Below are 24,179 nucleotides of genomic sequence, written 5' to 3' on the forward strand. Positions count from 1 at the left end.
TTTCAAGAATTTCTTATACTGTGGGCAGATCGTGACAGAATAATTTGCCTCTATCGAGGCCATGTAATAGCCCTTTCATAACATAGGTAACACAGAATATATGTTATCCATTTTAAAATGCTTGTACAAGACATATTCGTTAAGATCCAATAGATCCAGTATCATTTTAGTGCCACCACTTCTTTTGGGTCGCGTAAAGGTGTCTGCTTTAAACTCATGTTTTTCATGGCTAGAACATTCAATAACATTTTTCCTATTTAATGCCATGATCTCAGCATGTACAGCCTCCATCAGTTGCAGTCAGCATATTATATGTATATAGATCCACCCTCCTTATCGGAGGGGATTTCTGTGGATCAAATTCGATTTTATACCCCTTCACTGTCTGCGGAATAGAAGCACCAATGGTAATATTACACCAACTATCATAGAATAACATTAATTGACTATCAACCGTTAAAGCCTTGTAATTATCAAGTGCGCTCAACTGTAATTGCGTAGCATTCACTTCCTCGACCCGCCTAGTCTGCGGGCCGGTCTGTGGGCCATTCTGGGCCCATCTCCACGAAGCACTTTGAGCGGGAAAATTCTGCTGCCGCTGTCTCCATGGAAAAGGCCTGTTGGCTGTTGCCATTTGGAGCGGTAAATCACCTCAGATAATCTGCTTAAATTCCGCTGCATACCTGCGGTAGGGGTGAAACATCACAGGTTCTCTTGCCTGTGCTCTCGGACCTCTGATCAGGCCAGCCACTGCCTTCTGCTGCTCATTCAAATCTTACACCTGTTTGCTTTGCTAAGATCGTCATCAAATAGAAATTTCATAATAGAGTTAGATGGTCTGGACAAATGAGCATATCTTACATTTAAGTCAGGTTTAATCAGCTCCTTCCTGAGGGCATTCAATTCATAGTTTGCATGGGATAACAGCCCCAGAACATCTTGCTAGGTCTCTGATAAATCGTGTGAGAGCAATGATACCTTTAACCAATGACCTCTGTAGCCTTACAATTTCATGTCTTTTGCTCTTGTGGGAACCTTCAAATTGTCCCATTTTGCAGGGTTTACCTTAGGCACTTCCAACAGAGGGCAGTTAAAAGGGCAGGGGTACTTCTTGATGAATTCTTTTAGTACCATCTCCTGAAAAGCATTCAATACCATTTACATTATTAACCCCGCAACTTCATCCTCTAGTGGCTAGCCAATGCCCCTTGGTACTGCAAACTTTGCGCCAAGAGTTGATATATTCTCCTCCTGGCTGGCCTGAGCAGTGTATGGGGATTTGGGTGACTCAGCCTCCATTACTAGCCCTTCATCATCTTCCCATGTATAATCATTAATGTCCACCCCTGGTCTGATGGCATAGGAAACTTACTCACCATGGCCATCACCAGTTCCTCCAATTTGTCTAAACGACTTACACTGATCGAGGCCTCTGCTCTCTGACAGGCCTTACTCTCGTACCCCGATCAAGCGGGTGCCTGTCGTACAGAAACCATGTCCTTCTTTGGGGTTTTTCTGGTGATTATTCTTGCCCGTCAAGTGGGCGGCTTCGCTATGTGATGTGTTAGATTTGAATCGGGTCCTATCTGCTCTTGTGCGGGGTACTCCCCCTCATGGCCACGTGATACGCTGTGGTCCAATCGTCTCATGCAGCTCACCACATATAGCGGCATAACAGTATTGCTGCTTGCTTTTTGAGACCCCGACTTCCACAAAGCCAGGTTGGTGCAGGACCCCACCTTTAGGAAAGGCAGATCTTTCATCGGATCCCACCCCCAGCGGAGGAAGATCAGCATCACTGCTATCGTTTTTCAGACCCCAACTTCAATGGAGCTAGGTCAGTGCAGACAGCTTTGGGCCCCACCTTCAACGAAGGTAGTCCACTGCTTTCAGATCCCACCCTCAATGGAGGTAGATCGGCCTTACTGCTCCTCAGATGGGACACTGCACCCTGGCAGGCCCACTGGATTTTTGGCACCAACGAAGCTCTATGGGGGTTCATCTTGGAGGCTTTCCTCCTCGGGCTCTTACCACCCTCCCTCTGCTCAGCTCCTCCTCGGGACCCAGGAACCTCCCATTGGTTGTCCTGGACCTTTTTGGTACACTTCCGCCTCCAGAGGGCTTCATCGGTGCATCCCTTCATCGGGACCCGGGAACCTCCCACCAGCAGTCCTGGAATTTTTACCATTCTCCTCCTTCTCTGGAGGGCTCATTCGGGGGTTTGACTTCTGTAGAGGATGTCAAAAGCATCAAAGGCTTGTTGATCCAAACCAAGGCTTTTATTAACTAGAAGACTGGAGCATATCACATGTAGATCGACCAGTCCAGAATGATCTGATCTGGCTAGGAGCAACCCTTTAAGACCAGCCAGTAGGCGTGGCTAAGCTCTCAGCCAATCACAATCATCCTACACTACAATCTATACATATACACATTGGTGATATAATCTGTACTATCACAACTCCATTTTTGTGGATCACTCTCTTGCGATCTCCCTCAGGGCTCTGCTCCTGCAGGCCCACTAATTCAGTGCTTTTTTGCTCCCACGCCAAAAGCACGTGCTGCTCCTCGCATGTCAGCGGATGTAATGGCTGCGCATGTGTGAATGGGATCTCACGTTGGTGAACCAACGTACATTGTGAAGAATAATACTGCATGACCTTGCTGAGTATTTTCAACATTACAAAAGATGAATTTGTTTTTAAATTCAAAAAGCTTCATTGAGGCAATTTGTCCATTCCTTTTTTTGTGGCAATTTTCGTGCTTTTAAAAGAGAAGATTGGTTCTGGGGATTAGAATGTTATTAGTTAGATAAACAAAGAGATAAACATTAGATAAACAAAGATAATATTTAATATATTCAGGATAGCTGGTGGAAATTTACTACACTTCTTCCATGGCAAATATAATAGAAAATGTGGTCACCCATGGCCCTGTAATCAGATTTCCTAACACCTTTACTCACATCTTCTTTTGGTAAAAACCAATGTGCCATTTGCTCTCCTGATCTGGATGATACTGACCTCCAGTCCTGTCTGCGCCATGGTTTTAGATAATCCTTGTGCTCCTTTCCTCTGGGAGCTCCAATCTCCTCCAACATCTTGATGATGTGTTGCTTGTAGCTTAATTGGCTGCCATTAATTTCCACTAGTGTAATACCTGGGTGGGGGGAGGGAGGAGGGAGAGATGTGTGAGAGAATAGGTTTCAAGGAAATAAATGAATTGATCAGAGAACTCAATAGACTGAATGTATTGTAAGGAAATAGTATCATTTACTGGATCTACCTATTTATCTTCAGTGATATGCGAACAAGAACACCCAGGTCCTGTTGAACATCAACACCATCTAATTTCTCACCAATTAACAAATGTTCTGCTCTTCTGTATGTGCCCCACAGTGGATAACCTCCTATTTTTCCACATAATCTTCCATCTGACATTCTCACATTCACTCACTTGCCTTGTCCATTTCCCCTTGACGCCTCTTTATATCATCCTACGTACTTGCGGTGAAAGGCATTTGCATAGATGTATGGATGGGCCAATCTGAACGTACCTGACCTTCCCTAACCCCTCCCTTGGCTTCTCCCCGGATTTCCCAATAAAGGCTGGCGTGCCCAGACTTGCCCCCTCTTTCTCCTGTACCTGGAACCTGGCCAAATCATGTATCAGTGATGTTCAGGGTTTTGGTAATTAAAGCCATTTAATATCTCCATCATGTGCCACTGCCTCATGAAACTCAAAACAAAACTACAAATCATCCATGCATTTTAATGGGCTTAATTCAAGTTTACATTTTAGAGCATTGCTTTCAGGAAAGCCACTGAGTATTGGGCAGGTAACACTTGTTGATTAAATATTTGCCAGATATATTCCAAGGCTGGAAATGTAAACTGCTTGGTGTTATATAGGTGAGTAGGGTGGTTTTGATCTTTCTTCTGTGAAACAGTCATCATGTGGCAGTTGCAAACCAATGTCATGCCATTGGTGACTGTGATAGTACAGATCTATCACCAATAGATAGATATACACTATATAGTGTATATAGTTACAGTATCTAGACTGTGCTTACAGCAATTGGCTGAGAGCTAAGCCACGCCTACTGTCTGGGCCTTAAAGGGTTGTGTCCCTAGCCAGGTCGGATCATTCCGGACTGGTCGGCCACCTGTGAAGAGCTCCTGTCTTTTGCTAATAAAAGCCTTGGTTTGGATCAACAAGTCTTTGATTCTTTCAACAAGCTCTACAGTGACAAAGGCTGATTCTCTACCAGGGCTTTTGTGAACAGTAGGATACTAAGTAGAGTTATACAGCACATATTTCTACTCCTTATGGTATGCAGAAAGTCTTTAATGAAACAGCTAAAGCTGACTGAGCCACAAAGGCAGAGGCTCCTGCTTTGGAAAATGGCTCCTGCTTCAAGAATCTGCTGGGTCCAGAGCAGAGCAGTGAATACTTAAAATTCTTTCAGTAATAGCCAAACTATTGCCCAAAAGAATGATATACAGCCAAAGAAGTACTCTCAAATAGATTAGAAGTACAGAACAAGGCAACCAATTTGTACACAAGATTCCTTAAACATCATGAACAAATAAGAAATTTTTTAAAATAATGTTACATGATGAAAAATAAATGTTGCATGCAACAATCCTCCTAAAGATCTTTAAAAGTGTAATGGTAACTTCTAAACTAATGTGAGGATTGAACAGCTCATCTAGAAGGCAGCATCCCTTCAGGCCAGTATTGAAGGAGAACTGCAGAACAGTGCCATATCCAAATTACAGAATTTGATCCCACATTCATTGGATCCAATGTAAATTGGGCAACTTAGACATATAGATGTGATACTTTGGTTATAAGGAAGAGTAAGTAATATACTGTATAATACACATTAACAATTGTACCAAAATCAAAATGTTTAAACAAATTGTGAGTGGAAATATTCCAAATAGGAATTCATCCCTTCTTCCCACGCCACTAAACCCTGACTTTTGTGGGCAGAAGTCAGTCACAGACTTTGTCAAAGTTCAGGGGAGAGGTTCTGTTAGAGGCAGGCTCTTGGTTGCATGGTCCCTCCTATTAAAGTCATCATGAGCCTAAAGCGCATCTCTGCCTTCGATGGCTGCTCTCCCCTTAAAACAGAGTTCTTGGTGAACATTAGGGTTAGGGTTACCCTAAACATCTTGCCTTCCGCACTGGATTCTTTTGAGATGAAGGATCCAATGCGTCACTTTCTCCACTCCAACCACAGGAAATTGCTGTGCAAGGTACAAGACAGAACATTATATCACATGACAGCCTCTTTGCTCTATGATATGGTGCCAACCTATGGCACAAAACAATCTAATTTTTCTTTCCCTCACACACATCTTTCCCTCTATTTTTGTGACATTGGATTTCATACAAGTTTCATCTCTGGGTGCCAGTGGGCTTTCTTGATGTTCCATGCTGTGAAAGAGTGACTCTAGGATCTACATCTACCAAATTGAAGATGCATGCTAATTGATTTTGGTAGTTAACCACAGTTTTATTGATTATTTGTAATTAAGTAATCCAGGTTATTTTTTGAAACTTGATTTTCATGAACTCCAGAATCAAACTACATGATTTTCTTCCACACAGATAAGCACTTGGATAAAGGTGCCGCATGCATTGTCTCCACTCTGGGTATAAGCCGCTGTTCTACTGTAGTGATGGCCTACCTCATTTATTGTCAGAAACTTCCACTGAAGGTATGAGGGGTTGATGTAAAAATGCCGTGTTGGAATCAGCAGCCACCGTGAACTCTGAGAACAATGCGGCAGAACCATGGTGATCATTTTTTTAATTGCTGTCACTCTGATGAGAGAGGATAAAGCAATAATTGTGGATTTTCGGGACAAAATTAAAATGGCAAGAAGAAGAAAGTCCCTGATTTCAGATCATTGATCTGATATACTAACCCTGGTCCCTTCCTCACGGACACTACTTTACTCCAGTTTATTTCCAGTACTTCACTTTTATATCAGATTTCTGTAATCTGTACCGTTGATTTTCCATCTCTAACGATGGCAATCTATCAGATCATATCTTCCTTTAGATTATGTTGGTCCAAACCTGACATTTTGGCCAATACGAGAATGGTGGAATTAATATAAAAAACAAGCAGAATTTTTTTTTTTGGAAAATTTTATTTATAAATTTTCCAAGTACATACATACATACAAAATAATCTAACAAAAACAAAAACTAAATCCCTACAACCTCCCTACCCCACCCCCCTACAATCCACCCTCCCCCCCATCGGAGCTGAAAAACAATTATATCGGGCATTTAATAGTTGCTGCTTGGTGTGCCAACCCTTTACATCACAAAAAAAATTACTTTATATCCAAACCCATACATTTCAAATATAAATTCTACATTTTAATAAAAAAAGATAATATTTTTGCAAATTATAAGTAAGCAGAATGTTTTCTAATACAAAGTACCATCTGCTTTTTCCTTCACAATTCAAGATTCCATTTATTATCATGTATACAAAATATACCAAAATCTTTCCTCTGTTTGCTCTCCAAAGGCAAAGTGGAGGTAACTAATCCAGTGCTATTATTTAAGCAAGAGAGAGAAGCAAAAGTGTTCCTTCAGAGACATTGGGGATCCGTGCCCCCATGACCTTTATAGCTACATGGCCTGTGATTCATCTCCTGGTTCCACATCCCCCGAAGCGTCAGGAAGCCTCTCAGTTGGCTCTGCTCACCAGTTCACCTCATGAATCCTGGGCCCGCTTCCTGACAGCAGCCTGACGTGAGGCCCTCAGCCGACAAACCCGAGATGGAGCCTGCCACACTTAGCTGCTTGCGCTCCATGCATCAACCTAGTGGGATGCTTTCAAGGAAAATGTTTATTTTGTGACGCCTCTTAGTTTTCTAGGTTAAATACTCCCTTTAATGGAGTGCACAAATGTATTGGAGAAACTCAGCAGGGTCACACAGCTGCAGTAGAAAGTAAGGCTAACCAACGTTCTGCATCTAGGACCTTTGTCAGGAGAGGAGGAAGGAAAGGGAAAAGGGAGGAGCACAGGCTCCCCTCCTTCCCATCCCTGCCCACCTTTTTATTTAGGTGCCGTCTTATTCCTGACGAGGGGTCCAGACCCGAAATGTTGTTTACCCTTTACTCCCCATGCTGAATTTCTCCAGCATGTTTATGTGCTGCCTTGACCCCAGCATTTTGTGTTTAACTTTAAATGGAACCTGTTTTTCTTACCTACCAACCTAAGCAGGAAGGAAAGGCTTCTTCATCCTCTAATTTGTGATTGGGTTTCCAATTTATTTTTCTATCACATTTAAATCCTCTTTTAATGATATAATTCCCATAATGGAACTGAGAGACTTCATGATAGGGACTTGGGACTAGTGAACCTTGATAGTTAATTCTTTTGTCTATCTTGACCATAGCTTGTCTGCAGCGATCCCTTGTGTTTGTATCTACTAACTGAAATCTCACATGCCTGAGTCAGCATCAGTATTAGTGTTCCTTTCGGGTCTACCATTGAAAGAGCTGGTAGAGAATAGATTAGATCGACCTTTTGGTTTTGTCAGATTCCGATCAGAGAATTAGCTATTTCAGCAGATGGCTAAAGAAAGAATGCAATTCCAAGAAATATTCCGAAATAATGATGGCCAGTGGGAAACGGAAGGAAGGAAGCAGGTCCACTCATTGCTGCATCCTCTCCTCCCCCACCCTTCAATTCACCTATAAAACCCACTCTTGCGACAAAAATAAATAGATGCCAGTAGCTATTTTAATAGCTTTGTGAGAAATAGATTGTGTTTTGTTATTTTAAAGTTCCGATTTATTGTTGGAGTTCATAATGATATCACATACAACCCTGAGATTCCTTTCTCCTGCAAGTCGGGCAGAATTTCTATTTATCAGTAGTGCAAAAACCTCTACAAAAGAGAAAAATGTAAACAAATTGACGGTGCAATATAGGAAAAGTAATAAATAATGAGCAAAATAAGAGTCCTTCAGTGAGTCCCTGATCGAGTTTGTTGTTGGGGAGTCTGATGGTGGAGGGGGAGCAGTTGCTGCTGAGCCTGGTGGTGCGAGTCTGTGGCACCTAGACCTCTTTCCTGAGCGTGTCCTTCGTGGTGTGGATCCTTGATGAATGCTGCTGCTCTCTGTCGGCAGAGAACCATGTAGATTTCATCTTCAGTAGGAAGAGTTTTCCTTGTGATGTTCTGGGCTGTGTTCACTATCTTTTGCAGGGCTTTCTATTGATGTCCCATACCAGGCCATGATGCAGTTGGTCAGCACACTTTCCACTATACATCTGTAGAAGTCTCCCAAGTTTTTCAATGACACACTGAACCTCCACAAACTCCTGAGGAAGTAGAGACACTGACGTGCTTTATTCACCATAACGTTAGAATGTTGGGTCCAGGAAAAGTCCTCTGAGATGGTAACTCCCAGGAATTTAAATTTGCTCACCCTCTCTGCTTCTGATTTTCCCCCAATGACCACTGGATCATGCACCTAGGTTTTGGTGACATTGAGTGTGAGGTTGTTGCTCGTCCACCATTCAGGCAAGTTTTCAGTCTCCCTCCTCTATGCTGACTCATTATCTCCTTTTATGCAGCCCACTACTGTAGTGGCGTCAGCAAATTTGTAGATGGTGTTCTGTTGTACCATATGCTATCTTTTGAAACCTGTCTTTGCAGATGAGTTAAATATACCTCAATGTTCTTTTCCCTTAGGATGTGTGGGCACATGTGAAGAAGTGTAAAGCAGCAATCCGCCCACTTCGTGACTTTGTACATCACCTTTCTCAGTGGGAAGAAGCTATTCTGAAGGAAAAGATCACAGATGTCTCGGACCCTTATTACTGAAATGGTATATCTGGATTGGCAGTCATAATATTCCTTCACTGTCAAAACAAGATCAGGAAATGTTTCTGTTTTTTAAGAGCTGAATTAATAGCTTGAAAGGTTCAACAATATTATCTGATTTATAATACAAATGATTTAAATTTTATTCATAATTTCATAATTTATAACCACAAATCAATGCACCTTGAATTATAATTTACATATTCATCACAGATTTAAGAGAGTGCTTGACAGTGTCATAAGGCATATCAGCAGAATATCCAAAATCACACAGAGAAAGTGTGCAGTAGTGGGGAGCTATAAGATGCAGGATTTAGCTTGACCTTGAGACACAGGAGACAGCAGATGCTGGAATCTAAAGCTAAACACAATCTGCTGGAGGAACTCCGTGTCAGTGGGAGAAGAGAATGGTTGACTTTTCATGTTGAAACTCTTTATGGAGACTATGAAATGTGAAAAGAGATATGGTGGGACTGGGTCCTTGTGGGATTGGTGAATCAGAGAGAGGTGAAGCATGGCAGAAAGAGGATTTCACCTAACAGTCATCAGTTAACAAAGGTTTAGTTATGATACCCTAAGGAATGCATATTCAGAGATACCAGAGGTACCTCATGCCTTTGTGTACAGCCCAGAGTGATATCTTGTTTATGTCCTTGAAAACATTGCATAAAGACCACATTGCAACTCACAACAATTTTTTTTTAGGGAAAGCACCAGATGTGTTTGGAAAATAATATCTCTCCCTTAAACTGAGGGGCTAGAAATAGCAAAGGTGCTGGCTCGCAACATTGCCTGTTCTTCCTCTCCCACTGATACTGCTCAACCACTGAGTTCCTCCAACAAATTGTGTTTAGCTTCAGATTCCAGCGTCTGCTCTCCTGTGTGTCTCCCACAATCCCTCGTCTCACAAAGGTGTGTCTCCAGTCCTTTATGTCTTTAGAGATGAAGGTATTGGGCTGGTCGTGTACTTTGGGAAGTGCCAGGGGCCAGTGTGCCTAGTTGTTCTCTTGGGTAAGTCAGGGCCACTGCTGGTGGCTTGTTTGTGCTTTTGGCCAGGAATTCACCAGGGGTGCGCCGTAGACCATCTCCGCTGCTGATACATCAAAATCCTCTTTGGGAGCAGTGCAAATTCCCAGGAGGACCCAATGGAGTTTGTTGGCCTAGTTAGGTTCCTTGAGCCGGGCCATGAAGGCTGCCTTGAGGTTCCACCAACTTGTTGACCTGAGGGTGGTATGCCGTGGAATGGTGGAGTTGTGTTACCAGGATGTTGGCTAAGCCTGCCCAAAGGCTTGGGGTGAACTGAGCCCCTCTCCTTGAGGTCAGATGGTCTGGAACCCCAAGCTGTGCTACCCAGAGATTCAGAAGAGCTCTGGCTCATGCTGCCAGGGGAGCTGCTTCCGGCCACCTAGTCAGGTGGTTCATCAACGTCAAAAAGTATCGTGCTCCTTTTGCATACACTTTCTGACTGAGCAAAATCGATCTGTGGCTTCTCCATTTCCTCCTCACAACCTGCTGCCCCTCCACCTATCTTAGCCGCAAGCCATTTCTTACGCAATCCAAATCATTAACATACAGCATGAAAAGAAGTCGTGTGGGGGCCAAAGAAAGGTATGATGTAGATGTCTATAAATAGGGGTAGAATATTCACAGACAATAGTAGTGCAAAATAATGATCAGTGTTGCAGACAGATCTTGAAGTAGTGTTACGACAAAGGCCATCAAGTTATGAGCCCAATCGCTTTTGGAAAGAACCTGTTCTTGAGTCTTGAAGTTGCAGACCTCAAGCTTCTGCAATTTTCTGCCTGAAGGCAGCAATGGGAAGAAAGTACATCCAGTGTGATGGAGGTCGTTCGTTATGTTGACATCCTACTTTGCCACCTGTAACGCCTTGTGAATCTTCATTGGTTGGGAAGTCAGTCCTGTGATGGACGTGGCCTAGGTATGCAACCTCCTGCAGCCTTCTGAGTTCTTGGGCATTCACGTTTCCAAACTAGGTCATAATTCAACCATCCAACCGATCTGTACAATTTCCACACTACACCTGCGGAAGTTCAATAGCCTATTCAACAGCATGCCAAATCTCTGAAAATTCCTCAGGAAGTTGAGGCATGTCTTCTTCCCAGTTGTCTTGATGTAGTGGTTCCAGGAGAATTGTAGTTGCCAGGAATTTGAAGTTATTAAACCTTCCCACCATTGCCCCATTAACAAAGACAAAATGATGAACAACAGCTGTTCCAAGCTCAACAATTCTTGCCCATTCTTTCCTCATAACTCTCCTAGTTCAAATGTCTGATAAAAATACTTTGACTGTTGTCAATAAGCCCAACCCCACAGCTATTGTGGTAGTAGTTCTGCTGGAGAAGAAATCCCTTCTAATGTCCATCTGAAATGGATGAAGCTTTATTCTCAAAGCTTGCCTCCTTGGGGCCACTTGGAGAAACATTTTTTTTCCCCAGCAGCCTCACTGTCAATAGCAGTCAGAATCCTAAACACACACTTGAGCAGTTGGCCAAATATTCCATGCAAATGACGTGAAATGTTTGCAGATGGTCCAATGAGGTTAAAGGTATGACCAAATGTCAGCCTTCTGCACATTGGGAATCCCCTTCCATTTCCATCCATGACGCACAGTGACTGTGTGCCTGGACCTCTTACAAATTCCACTGTGTTCAAACTGGGTGCCGTGACCTCAAGAACAAAGTCTCAAGGACACACATAAAGTGTTATTTTTCAATAGTCTACATGACTCAGGAATTAGAGCAATTCACAAAGGTGCAAGAGAAACTCAACAGGTCCTGTACCATCCACACGAAGTAAACAGCAGTCACAGCAATGGTTTGCAGCTGGCCCCAGAGATCCTTCTTCCCCTTTTGACATTTTCTAGTTTATTATCGAGATTGTAACTTTAACTATGAATAATTATATAATTGTTATCTTTTTATACATTTAAGGGTGTTTTGAAAAGAAAAACACATTGAACTGCTCTGCCTCTATTTCACTGAATTCTTGTAACTTACAAGAAACTGCTCTCCATTGGAAAATCCGAGGGGTAGCAGAACCCATGTAGATTTTTACAACTCTGATTCAAAGGTCCGAGTCAAGAACCAGTAATTTTCATCATCAATTTCATGTGGACAACCTTATTAACTGTTGTGGAGAAATCAATAGGCTATTATTCACAAGAACCAAGGCACATCCATACTATTTGACTGTCCTGCACTGAGGAGCGGGGAGGGGCTGTGGAATAGACACCTTTTTACAAGAGTCTGTGGGGAGGGGCTACAGGTGCAATTGGCCAATAGGTGTGCCTGACCAGACAATTACTTGCAAAAGTGGTTTACCACAAGTCTAACACTTCAAATGCAATGATCATTTATGTTCAGGAAATTTCAAAGGGAAAACTTAATTTTCACAAATTCTGAACTCACCTAATTTCTGCGCTGAACACTCAGAGGGAAACTGCATTCCACGTTCAGGACTCCATGCTGCATTATTCAAGATGTTTTTGACCTTGAAATGAGGCAAGTTACCCAGGCCCTGTCAGGTATTATGTGATGAATATTAATGATCCAAAGACGTGTTGAACAGATGGGAGATCCATAAGCCATTTCATCCATGTATCTTCAAACTTCTCAGTTTTATAAAATAAATAACTACATTAAAACATGAAAGAGAATGTAAAGTGGACAGAAAGGTGGAACTGTGGTAGAGAACTCTACCTCGAAAGCTGACACTGACACACCCATGATGGATTAAGCAGCCTCTTCCTGTCCTCCGCTCTCTCTGATCCCGAGATGTATGAAATTTTGAATAAATTCAAAGGGGCTATTTAAAGTGCAATTTTTTAAAAATGATCAAATGCTGAAACTTGTCATAAGACTAGAAACTAAGTTCAGAAAATGAAGGCACCTCCCTTAAAAATGGTTTATAAAATAATATAAAGCACTCTCTGTATCCTTTTGGCCCAATTTATTCCCACTATAGACAGCAATCCTTCCTTCCATCTCCACAGCCATGTGTCCATTCAATCTCTTTACCATCCACTTTAGCTGTGAGGATATCACAAGATGCACTGTTCTTAATGGTGTCTTCTTTAAAGCCAGTGGATACTGTTAGACTCTTTTTCCACCTAAAGATAAAGGAGCTGGAATGAGCCAATTGTCCCTTGAAGCTGCTCTGCTATTCAAGAGGATCATGGTGTGAAAAAACACTGTTTTGGTGGGCTGTCTCGTCAGATGATAATAGACTTGAACATTTCCATTCCTGGGGTCAACTCTACTTTCTCATTCTCTCTGTATTTCATGAGCCCCTTGTTTATATGTCTATCAAACTCTTTTAATCATTGAATAGTTGTGGAACAGGAAGCTATTTGACCTATTATGTCCGAACCACCTATCTACCAGCGCAACCCATTGCTTCCATTGCTTCTTCACAGCCTTGCAAGTCTTTCCTCACCATGTTTATCCAATCACCTTTCAAGGGCCATAGTAGAACCCACATTTGAAGGCAATGAATTCCATTTTCCAACCACGCACTATCCTGTCTGCTCTGCAGAAGGGATTATGAAACATCGTGGAAGAAATCTGGTCAAAGAACACCCAGTGTTAGGAAGAGTAGAAGAATAGGAAACAAAGTTGTGGGTACAGAATCTGTGGCACAAGAAGGATGAAGGTCCCCAGCCACCTCTGTGCACAACAGGCACGATTAGCACTGCTGGTGCAACCAGTAGAAATGATCCTGCAATCACTGTCTGTTTGGATGGTATGCTCACATATTATTCCTGTGCTGAATATTTTGATAAGTAAGGTTAAGAGCCCACTTAAGCCTGGGTTTTTGCAGCTTTATTGCACCATACATCCCTCAAGGCCACCGTACAGGTTGATAGGATAGTTAAGAAGGCCTGTGGGATGCTGGGCTTCATTAATAGGGGGACTGAGTTCAAGAGTAGAGAGGTCATGCTGCAACTCTACAAATCTCTGTTGAGTCCACATTTGGAGTATTGTGTTCAATTCTGGTCATCTCATTATAGGAAGGATGTGGAAGCTATGGAGAGGGTGCAGAGGAGATTTACCAGGATGTTGCCTGGATTGGAAAACAAGTTCATGAGGCAAGGTTGGTAGATGATGGCATTGAGATTACTTAAAGTGGTACGTGAGTGGAAAGAAAAAGGTTAAGAACCACTGATGTAATTTGCCCCTGTTACAAATAGAAGTACCTTAACAGAAATTGCTTGAGTCAAAAATTGAGAACAAAGAACATTTATTACAACAACAATGCAAAGTTGGGTGCTTCCCCTTACCCTGGGAATACACACATACACTGGGGCTCACCCAACTTTAATACAGTGAACTTCTGCGGCCTTGGGCAGACCAATTGCCAGACCCTGCTCTGAAGCCTCCAAACAGGATAACTTCTAGGGTACATCTATAAAAATAGGTGAGAGACAATGGGGACATGGTAAATTTCCTTCAGCTTCTAAGGGGCAGTAGAGTCATTAGTAGGTTTTCTTGTCCATAGTATCAACATGATTGGACCATAACAAGTTGTTAATGAAAACACACAGAAGACCGCAGATGTTAGAATCTGAAGCTAAACAAATTCAGGACCAAGCTGCATAAGTGGGAGGAAAGGTTAACATTTTGAGATGAAATTCTTTATTGAGATTAGAAAATTATAGTAAAGAAGCCAGTGTGAAGAAAACAGGGTGGGAGGGGTAAGATAGGGGCCCCATGTGGTAGTGGTGAACCAATGAGAGGTGAAATATGATGACTGAGGTCATTGATGGGCAGTTGTCAGACAAAGGGAGAGAGAGCGAGGAAAGAAAAACAATGGGGGCCGGTGGAGGAAGGCATGCTGTTCAGGGTGGAGTTGGTGTTTCAGGGTTGATAAGGTGAGAATGGTGGTATAAGGAGAGACCAGATGGAACCAAGGGTTGGGGGGGGGGGGGGAATAAGAGTGAGCAGAAGAATCTAGTGGGGAGATGGGGGTGGACCGGGATAGAATGAAAGAGGAGGGGAATGAGAATGGATGGGGGGCTGGGTGGGAAAGGGGACAATAAAAAGAGAGGAAGGGCAGAAGGGTGACCGAAGAAGGGAGTGGGGACTCATTACCTGAAATTAGACAGCCCAGAATGAATATGAGGTGTCGTTTCTCTCATTAATGTGGGGCCTCACTCTGGCAATGGAGAAGGCCAGGGTGAAAATAGGCGGCAGGGAGTGAAAAAGCCAATACGACCAGAACTTTGCAGAGAAATGGAATCAACTTTGTTCAGTACCGCTGGAAAGCAGTGTAGTGGGAGCCCCACGCGAACACCAGAATTGCACACAGCCACAGCAGTTTAGCAAGCACATTACCAGAGCGTAGAGCCTCCAACAAGGTCCCAGTCTTCCCGCTACAAGCCAAGCACCAGCAATTAGGAAAAGCGCGCGAAAAAGACCCCACACTTTTTATGGCATCCAACACCCGAGGCTGGAAAGTGACATCACTACTGCATCCCAGAAGGCTCAACGTGAAACATGCAGAGGGATCTATAAAAACTGTGGTTAAGCACAATAAAGGGACTGATTCCTGACTATACTGTCTCTTGTGTAAGGTAGTGCCGTCAGATAGGCCACTACAGCAGCATCTTTTTCCTGCCCCCTTTTGCAGTGATTGAGAAAGCAAATAATTTCAAGGGGCTCATTTTGATTGCAAGTTCAAGGAAAGATCAAACCGATCAGACCAGAAAATGAGCTGAGAATTTTAAAACTCTTTCTCTTAATAGCCTTTGTTTTATAAGACTGTTCCATTACTCCCCATATCGTCCTTTTGCCATCCATTCCTTCCTTTATTCGGGATTCCTTCTCATTTCCATGTGTATAGCCAAGACATGACACAGCAATCCTTCCAATCTCTAGTCACCATCTAACCCTGTACAACTCAAATCAGGGCTGCCTGCCTGGGAAATTGCAGGCTGTGAGATCAATGAACAGAGTCAATTATTCCAAATAGTTATACGTTTTTATTTTATAGTATGTCTTTTTGTATAAATGTGATTATAATGGGCTGAACATTGCATGTGCAGGGTGGTGCAGAGAAATGCTGTTCCGTCTGGTTGTACATGTACAGTCAGATGATAATAAACTTAGAATCAGAATCAGAATTTATGTCATGAACAAGTCAGGAAACTCGTTGTTTTGTGGCAGTGTCATAGAGCAAACATTCATATAAACCACCGTACAACAATATATAAAAAAAACACATGAAAAGTCAAAGTAAAGCAGAGTCCTTGGATGATTGATTGTTCAGGAATCTGATGGCAGTGGGGAAGGAGCTGCCCTTGTGCTGCTGAGTGCTCGTCTTTAGGCTCCTTTACCTTTTTCCCGATGGTAGCAGAGTGAAAAGGTCATGGCCTGGGTGGTGGGGTCTTTGAGGATAAAGGCTGCTTTTTTAAGACACCATTTCATGTAGATGTCCTCGATGGAGTGAACTCTGGTGCCTGTGATGTCGCAGGCCAAGTTAACAACCCTCTGGAGTTCTTTCTTGTCCTGAGAGTTGGCGCCTCCAGTCCAGGCAGTGATGCAACCAGCCAGAATATTCCCCACGATACACCTGTAGATGGTTTTGAGAGTCCACCACCATTACCCTGTATCCTTTTCCTGCCATGAGAAACAGGATCAGCAGCTGGCCAATTGTCAACCAGAATCATTGCCCAACACCCCAAATTCCTTGCACTGAGCATTGGTGAGACTCCCTGCAGTGCAATGTTGGGAGTCAGCTTCTAATCTAGCTTTAGTACACTCACAGTACAAAGTCTATTTGGTCATGGTCTCACTACAAACATACCCTTCCTTTATGAGTAGTTGTAAAGGCCAATGACTCATGTAGTTACAAAGGCCCATGATCAGTTCAAAGAACCATGTACATTGTACCAAGCCCTCCACTCCCCTCATTGTCCAAAAGGTCACCCATTTATGCTGCTCACACATACTGAGATGTATTTTTTTTATTCCATTGCATCTGTAATCTGTCTCAATTCTTCCTGTCACTCCTGTAGTTCCACTACTTCCAGAACCTGATGACCTCATGTGAATGTCCCAGAGTCCCCACATGGTGCACAAATGGTGGCAGTCGCTCTCAGGTTCCGTGCATGATCCAAGGAACATTGTTCTTCTCTACTACTTTTCAAAAGTAACACCACTCTGAATCCCTGGCTGTTCAAAAGTCAGTTGTATAAATTCAACAACCGTCTCCTTGGTCTTGGGAATAGAGAATTCCAAACATTCACCACTTCCTCCTTCCTTGTTTCTGCCTAAAGGGGCAATCCCTTATTATGCTTCCATGTTATAGACAACCACACTCAACCCAGAATCCACCCTATGAATGCCTCTCAGAATCTAAACTGTTTTATTAAGTTTACCACTCCAGAGCTCTAAAGACCTCCTTCCTTCCACCCCTTTCTTAGTGAGGTAAAAATAGGAGGATAATGCAACTTAACACCTGGCTAAACATGTGGTGCCGGAGGGAGGGCTTCAGGTTTCTGGATCATTTGGCTCTTTTCCAGGGAAGGTGGGACCTGTTCCAACAGGGCAGTTTGCATCTGGAGGGGGAACTAATATCTTTGTGGGATGGTTTGCTAGTTCTGCCCTGGGGGGTTTAAACTAGATACACAGCAGGATGGTAACCAGTGTGCCAGAGCAGATAGAGGATTGGAGGAAGGAAAGGTGATGGGAAAATTACATGCACTGTTAGAAGTCAACTGGTTGGACATGATAGAAATGTTCTTAGGTGCATCTATTTCAATGCAAGGAGTGTTGTAGGAGAGGCAGACGAGCTTGGAGCATGGATTGGCATGTGGAATTATGATGTTGAGACCATTAGTGAAACTTAGTTGCAGGAGGGACAGGACTGGCAGCTCAATGTTCCAGGCATCTGTTCTTTCAGACACAATAAAATGGGAGGAATGAAAGATGGAGGAGTGGCAATGCTCATCAGGGGAAATATCCCAGCTGTGCACAGGCAGGACAGACCAGAGGGCTCAACCACTGAGTCTAAATGGGTGGAGCTGATGAAAGGGAAAGGTATGACCACACTCAAGTCAAGACACCTTTATTTGTCATTCATACCATGCATTGCTTGGTGAAGATGAGATAGCGTTTTTCCAGGACCATGGAACAGATTTACATAAATATGTTAAAAAAGAAATGAAAATATTAAGACCGATACAATAAAAGTCCACGGTACCCTATCCACATATGTTCTGGAAATTCAGAAGCCTGATGGCTTGGGGGTAAAAGCTGTTGCTCAATCTGGACATAAGGGCTGGAGTGCTGCAGTACATCCTACAAGATGGCAGAAGGGAGAACAGTTTATGTGAGGGGCATATTAAGACAATGTTTATTGCCTTTCGTCTGTGTCGAGTGTTGTAGACGTCCATCATGGTAGGAAGAGAGCCCCCAGTGATTTTTTCTGCTGACTTCACTATCCTCTCCAGGCAGTGATGCAGTTGTTCAGGATGCCCTCGATACATGCTCTGTAAAATGTAGTGAAGATGGAGGGTGGGAGATGGACTTTCCTCAGCCTTCGCAGGAAGTAGAGTCGCTGCTGGGCTTTCTTGGCGATGGAGCTGGTGTTAAGGAACCAGGTGAGATTCTCTGCCAAGCGCACACCAAGGAATTTGATATTCTTGATGACCTCAGTGGTAGGGCTGTCAATGGTCAGCAGGGAGTGATTACCCCCAGGCCCTCCTGAAGTCAACAGCTATCTCTTTTAGCCTTCCTGGGGTTGTATTATAGACCGCCCAATAGTCCGAGCAAATTGGAGGTGCAAATCTGTCAGGAGATAGCAGACTATTATAAGAAACAGAAAGTTGTGGTCATCGGAGATTTTAACTTTCCACACATTGATTGGGATTCCCATACTGTAAAGGGGCTGGATGTCTTAAATTTTGTCATATGTGTTCAGGAAAGTTTTCTAAATCAATATGTAGAGGTACCAACTAGAGAGAGCACAACACTGGATCTTATATTAGGGAACAAAACAGGACAGGTGCCAGAAGTATGTGTAGGGGATTATTTTGGGTCCAGTGATCACAATGCCATTATTTTCAAGTTAATTGTGGAGAAGGAAAGGTCTGGGTCTCAAGCTGAGATTCTAAATTGGAGAAAGGCTAATTATGAGGAAATGACAAAGGACCTTGAAAGCATGGATTGGGATAAATTGTTTCTGGCAAAGATGTGCCAGATAAGAGTAAGATCTTCAAAGATGAAATTTTGAGAATACAAAGTTTGTTTGTTTCTGTCAAGATTAAAGACAAAGTTAGCAGGCATAGAGAATCTTGGTTTTTGAGGGATATTGGGGATCAGGTTCAGAAGAAGAGAGAGGTGTATAACAGGTATAGGCAACATGGAGCTTATTATGGGTAGGGGTATAAAAAACCTCAAGAAATCAGGAAGGCTAAAAGAAGACATGATGTTGCTTTGGCAGACACTATGAAGGAAAATCCTAAGGGCTTATACAGTTTTATTAAGAGCAAAAAGATAGTAAGGGACAAAATTGGACCCATAGAACCATAGAACATTACAGCACAGAAACAGGCCACCTTGGCCCCTCTAGTCTGTGCGGGACCACTTTATTCCCAGTCTCACTGACCTGCACCCAGCCTATAGCCATCCATATATTTCCCATCCATATACCTGTCCAAATTTCTTTTAAATGTTAAAATTTATCCCACATTTATCACTTCAGTTGGAAGCTTGTTCCACACTCCCACCATCCTCTGTGTGAAGAAGTTCCCCCTCATGTTCCCCTAAACTTTTTCTCTTTTACCCTTAACCCATGCCCTCTGGTTTGGCTCTCATCTGCCCTCAGTGGTAAAAACCTATCCACATTTACTCTGTCCATTCTCCTCATAATATTAAATATCTTCATCAAATCTCCCCTCATTTTTCTACACTCCAGGGAATAAAGTCCTAACCTGTTTAACCTTTCCCTGTAACCCAGTTTCTGAAGTTCAGGGAACATCCTAGTAAATCTTCTCTCCACTCTTTCTATCTTATTGATATCTTTCCTGTAGTTAGGTGACCAAAACTGCACACAATACTCCAAATTTGGCTTCATGGATGTCTTATACAACTTTAACATAGCATCCCATCTCCTGTACTCAATACTTTGATTAATAGGGTCATTATGCCAAAAGCTCTCTTTACAACCCTATCCACCTGTGACGCCACTTTCAGGGAATTATGTATCTGTATTCCCAGAGCCCTCTGTTCTACCGCACTCCTCAGTGCCCCACCATTTGCCGTGTATGTCCTTTCTTGGTTTGTTCTTCCCAAATGAAACAGCTCACACTTGTCTACATTAAATTCCATTGGCCATTTTGTATCCCATTTTTCCAACTGGTCCCGATCTATACAATCTATACTTCTATATAGAGTTGATATGAATGACAGAGTTGACCATCCCAAGTTAAAAAACCAAAATCAACATTTTCTCCCTGACTCTGAAACTTTTAAAAACCATTTTTAAATATAATCCCAACAAATACATGTGAATTACAGATCTTTCATGAACTTGAATAGTAACTGTATGTGCCTCATGCACTTTCCTTTGGCTTGGCTTCGTGGACGAAGATTTATGGAGGGGTAATGTCCACGTCAGCTGCAGGCTCATTTGTGGCTGACAAGTCCGATGCGGGACAGGCAGACATGGTTGCAAGGGAAAATTGGTTGGTTGGGATTGGGTGTTGGGTTTTTCCTCCTTTGTCTTTTGACAGAGAGGTGGGCTCTGCGGTCTTCTTCAAAGGAGGTTGCTGCCCGCCGAACTGTGAGGCGCCAAGATGCACGGTTTGAGGCGATATCAGCCCACTGGCGATGGTCAATGTGGCAGGCACCAAGAGATTTCTTTAGGCAGTCCTTGTACCTCTTCTTCGGTGCACCTCTGTCTCGGTGGCCAGTGGAGAGCTCGCCAGATAACACGATCTTGGGAAGGTGATGGTCCTCCATTCTGGAGATGTGACCTACCCAGCGCAGTTGGATCTTCAGCAGCGTGGATTTGATGCTGTCGGCCTCTGCCATCTCGAGTACTTCGATGTTGGAGATGAAGTCGCTCCAATGAATGTTGAGGATGGAGCGGAGACAATGCTGGTGGAAGCGTTCTAGGACCCATGATTCGGAGCCGAACAGGAGTGTGGGTATGACAACGGCTCTGTATACGCTAATCTTTGTGAGGTTTTTTCAGTTGGTTGTTTTTCCAGACTCTTTTGTGTAGTCTTCCAAAGGCGTTATTTACCTTGGCGAGTCTGTTGTCTATCTCGTTGTCGATCCTTGCATCCGATGAAATGGTGCAGCCGAGATAGGTAGACTGGTTGACCGTTTTGAGTTTTGTGTGCCCGATGGAGATGTGGGGGGGGTTGGTAGTCATGGTGGGGAGCTGGCTGGTGGAGGACCTCAGTTTTCTTCAGGCTGACTTCCAGGCCAAACATTTTGGCATTTGGCCTCATGCATTACTGATCTGATAAATGGCTTTCAAAAGGTTTTTGACTAACGGGCTTCATATTGTAGAAAATTAAGGGGCAGCCAGGAATTGAACCCATCTTGCCCAGACCTTAGGCAAGTACACTAACCAGTCAGCTAAAGGGTCCAATCTATTAGGCAAGGGCCTACACATCCATGGTCATTATGCCGCTCCTTCATGAAACCTGGCCCCTATGCTTCACCATGCCAGCTCCCTCATGCTCTGAGCATGTGAATCAGTCGTTGGCGATTTCAGCACATATTTCTTTGTTTATTTTTACTTGACATTTCATCAGAGGTTGGTTGTGGGATGATTCTGAGGACATCAAAGAGATACCACAAAGTATCCTCACGGTTTGGCCAGGAGAAGCGATTTCTCCCCACTTTGTGCATGCTTGTGACTTTTGCATGTATCTCATTGACCTCAACAATGGTCCCAGGATCAATTTCATCATCGTATTTGATGAGACACCACTGTCCAATGATATATTTTCAGACAGTGGTCGTTTTTTCAGCAAAATATTTAATTTTTAAAATTTCCCTGTATAATTTGGAGTTCTCCTGTTTTATTTGTCTTCATCCTGACCTCCTTTGCCTGAATATAGGATACAACCAAAATTGTTACTAAAAAAAGTTACAAACCATGCATAAATTATAGCAGGTGCCTTTATGATACAACTCCTTGGAAGAAATAGTTCAATTATCATCTTGTTGACAATCCCACAATCAAAGAACCACTCTTTTCTCAATCTACATATGTACAGTTACTCAGTAAAATTATAGCCTCATGGACCTATACACTCACCAACCACACACTCATCTAACCTGTGTGTCTGCGGTTCAGTTAATGGTTTCTGACTTTGTGGTGGTGTCATCTCTACCAGTCTCTGCCTTCTTGCTCTGCACCTCTGCTGGGCCTATCTCCAATACCTGTGCTTGTACCTTAGCTCCCTTTCACCCAGTTCGGCCACTGTGCTTGTCTGCCCTGCATTTCTCCTTTGGTGCCATCTATTTCTGTCTTTTTGCAAATGTTCTACCTTCCTTACAGGGTCAGCATCTCGCCGCACCCCGTATTGCCGTTGCCTTTCTGCTGTTGACAGCTTCATCGACCTAGAACAGAAATTATTCAATTTCCTTAAGTTGGAATGGTATACCGCAAATGTACCCTTTACAGTAAAATAACCCAGCAGAATCCATAATAAATGTAAAATAATGCAAAGTGTTTAAATGTGATTGGGAACTTTTGACTCTGTTACTCATTGTCAACTCTATTATCAGTAATCCGTTTGAACCATTAAGAGTTGAAGATAACAGAGTTAACATTTTCCACCATTTTGTGCCTTAACTCCGTGTACTCACCTCAAACCAAATACCACATGGCATGTCTGAAAACAGAATTTTATGGATTTTCATCACGTTATCGATTTTTTTTAATTAAATGAAAGTCACTGCAATATCACAAAAACAGATTTGACAAATAATTAATCTACTGTTGATGTATCCTCAATATTTTGTACAAAACAATTAGAGAAGCATGACGTACCTCACTGCCTTCCAGAGTTTTCCAGCCAGAGGAAGTGACATCACTGGGTGCGGGTCACAAACTCTTTATATGAATGTTTGGAGATTTTTATGCAGTTTTATAACAGAGTTGATCAGAACAGAGGGACAGATACAAAATACATTTTTTTATTGCTGAAATTGCATATGTACATACGATACATAAAATAGATATTATATGCAATTGATTTTTAACTTTTAATAGAGTAAGCACAAAAAATGAAAATTACACTTAATTATTTCATTAATTTAAGTTGAATGTATGAATCAGGAGCTGAAGACATTCAATAATGGGTGGGGTGGGAGTCATTTAGTTAATAGTTATGTATAAATTGTGTCTAAAATATACATATACCATTATTATTCATAAAAGTTTAATATAATTATTATTATTCAAAACTGATTCAACAAAGATTTTTTGGAAAAAGAGCAAAAGTTTTATCTGGGAGACATGAAATGTACCCCTAATTCTAGAACTTTCCATAGGACAGCACAGCATTGAAGGCCAAAGGGCCTGTATTATGTTGTAGTGTTGTTCTTTGTATATGTAAATAATTGGGGATGATTTACTCAAGTTACAAGAAAATGTTCAAGAATCTCCAGGGCTCTAGAGAAGTTACCAGGGCTCTAACTTCTAGTCTTTTTCCCTCTCTGTTATGTACTGACTGCCCTGATGGCTCCTCTGATATGACTACAGGCTCCCAGAGAGGAACAGACACCCAGGTACCCACATTTTCAGTGCAAGTGAACCAAATCAAGCAGACGGCGCAGGTGGGATGGATTTCTCCACCACGTGGATGACTGCTGCTCCCACCACGAAGGAGGGTTGGAGGTTTCAAGGCCATCCACCTCTTCTCCATTCTGTGCCCAGTTCTGTGCTTCCCCCTCCACACATTAGAATGGAGCTCAACCCATCCATGTAACTCGCTCTCCGGGTAGGGCTCTCTCTGATGCAAGTTCCTTCTCATCAAGTCCTTTTCTCTGGGTATTCATGGGTTCCCAGGGTTATGTAAGTTTGGAACCAGCTTCCATTGGCAACAGGACCAAGGTCCATCTAATAAATGGGTGATTAGTATTGTTAGTCACTAACAATACTGTAGCTGTATAGGTGTGTGATTAGTTCACAGTGCCAATGAACAAAAGATATCACCCAAATGGTAGCCTATCACATGATTCTGTCTCACACATTTAACACAGAAATGGCATTCAATGGCCAAATAAAACCTTATTTTTCACCTCAATTCTCTTTTTATTAATG

The 24,179-nt window shown here is 42.7% G+C and overlaps 1 protein-coding gene across 3 annotated transcripts in view; it reads left to right on the forward strand.

Annotated features, from left to right (window-relative positions):
• Positions 1–9,012, forward strand: part of styxl1 (serine/threonine/tyrosine interacting-like 1) — a 48,799-nt gene extending 39,787 nt beyond the window's left edge. For all 3 annotated transcript variants that reach the window (XM_069884961.1, XM_069884962.1, XM_069884963.1), the window contains 2 exons: positions 5,620–5,729; positions 8,736–9,012. In XM_069884961.1, the coding sequence (XP_069741062.1) occupies positions 5,620–5,729; positions 8,736–8,867 (242 nt within the window). In that variant the 3' untranslated portion in view covers positions 8,868–9,012. The remainder of the gene's footprint in view (positions 1–5,619; positions 5,730–8,735) is intronic.
• The last annotated feature ends 15,167 nt before the right edge of the window (positions 9,013–24,179 follow it).

This window comes from Narcine bancroftii, chromosome 6, assembly GCF_036971445.1.
Source record: "Narcine bancroftii isolate sNarBan1 chromosome 6, sNarBan1.hap1, whole genome shotgun sequence".
Classification (NCBI taxonomy): domain Eukaryota; kingdom Metazoa; phylum Chordata; class Chondrichthyes; order Torpediniformes; family Narcinidae; genus Narcine; species Narcine bancroftii.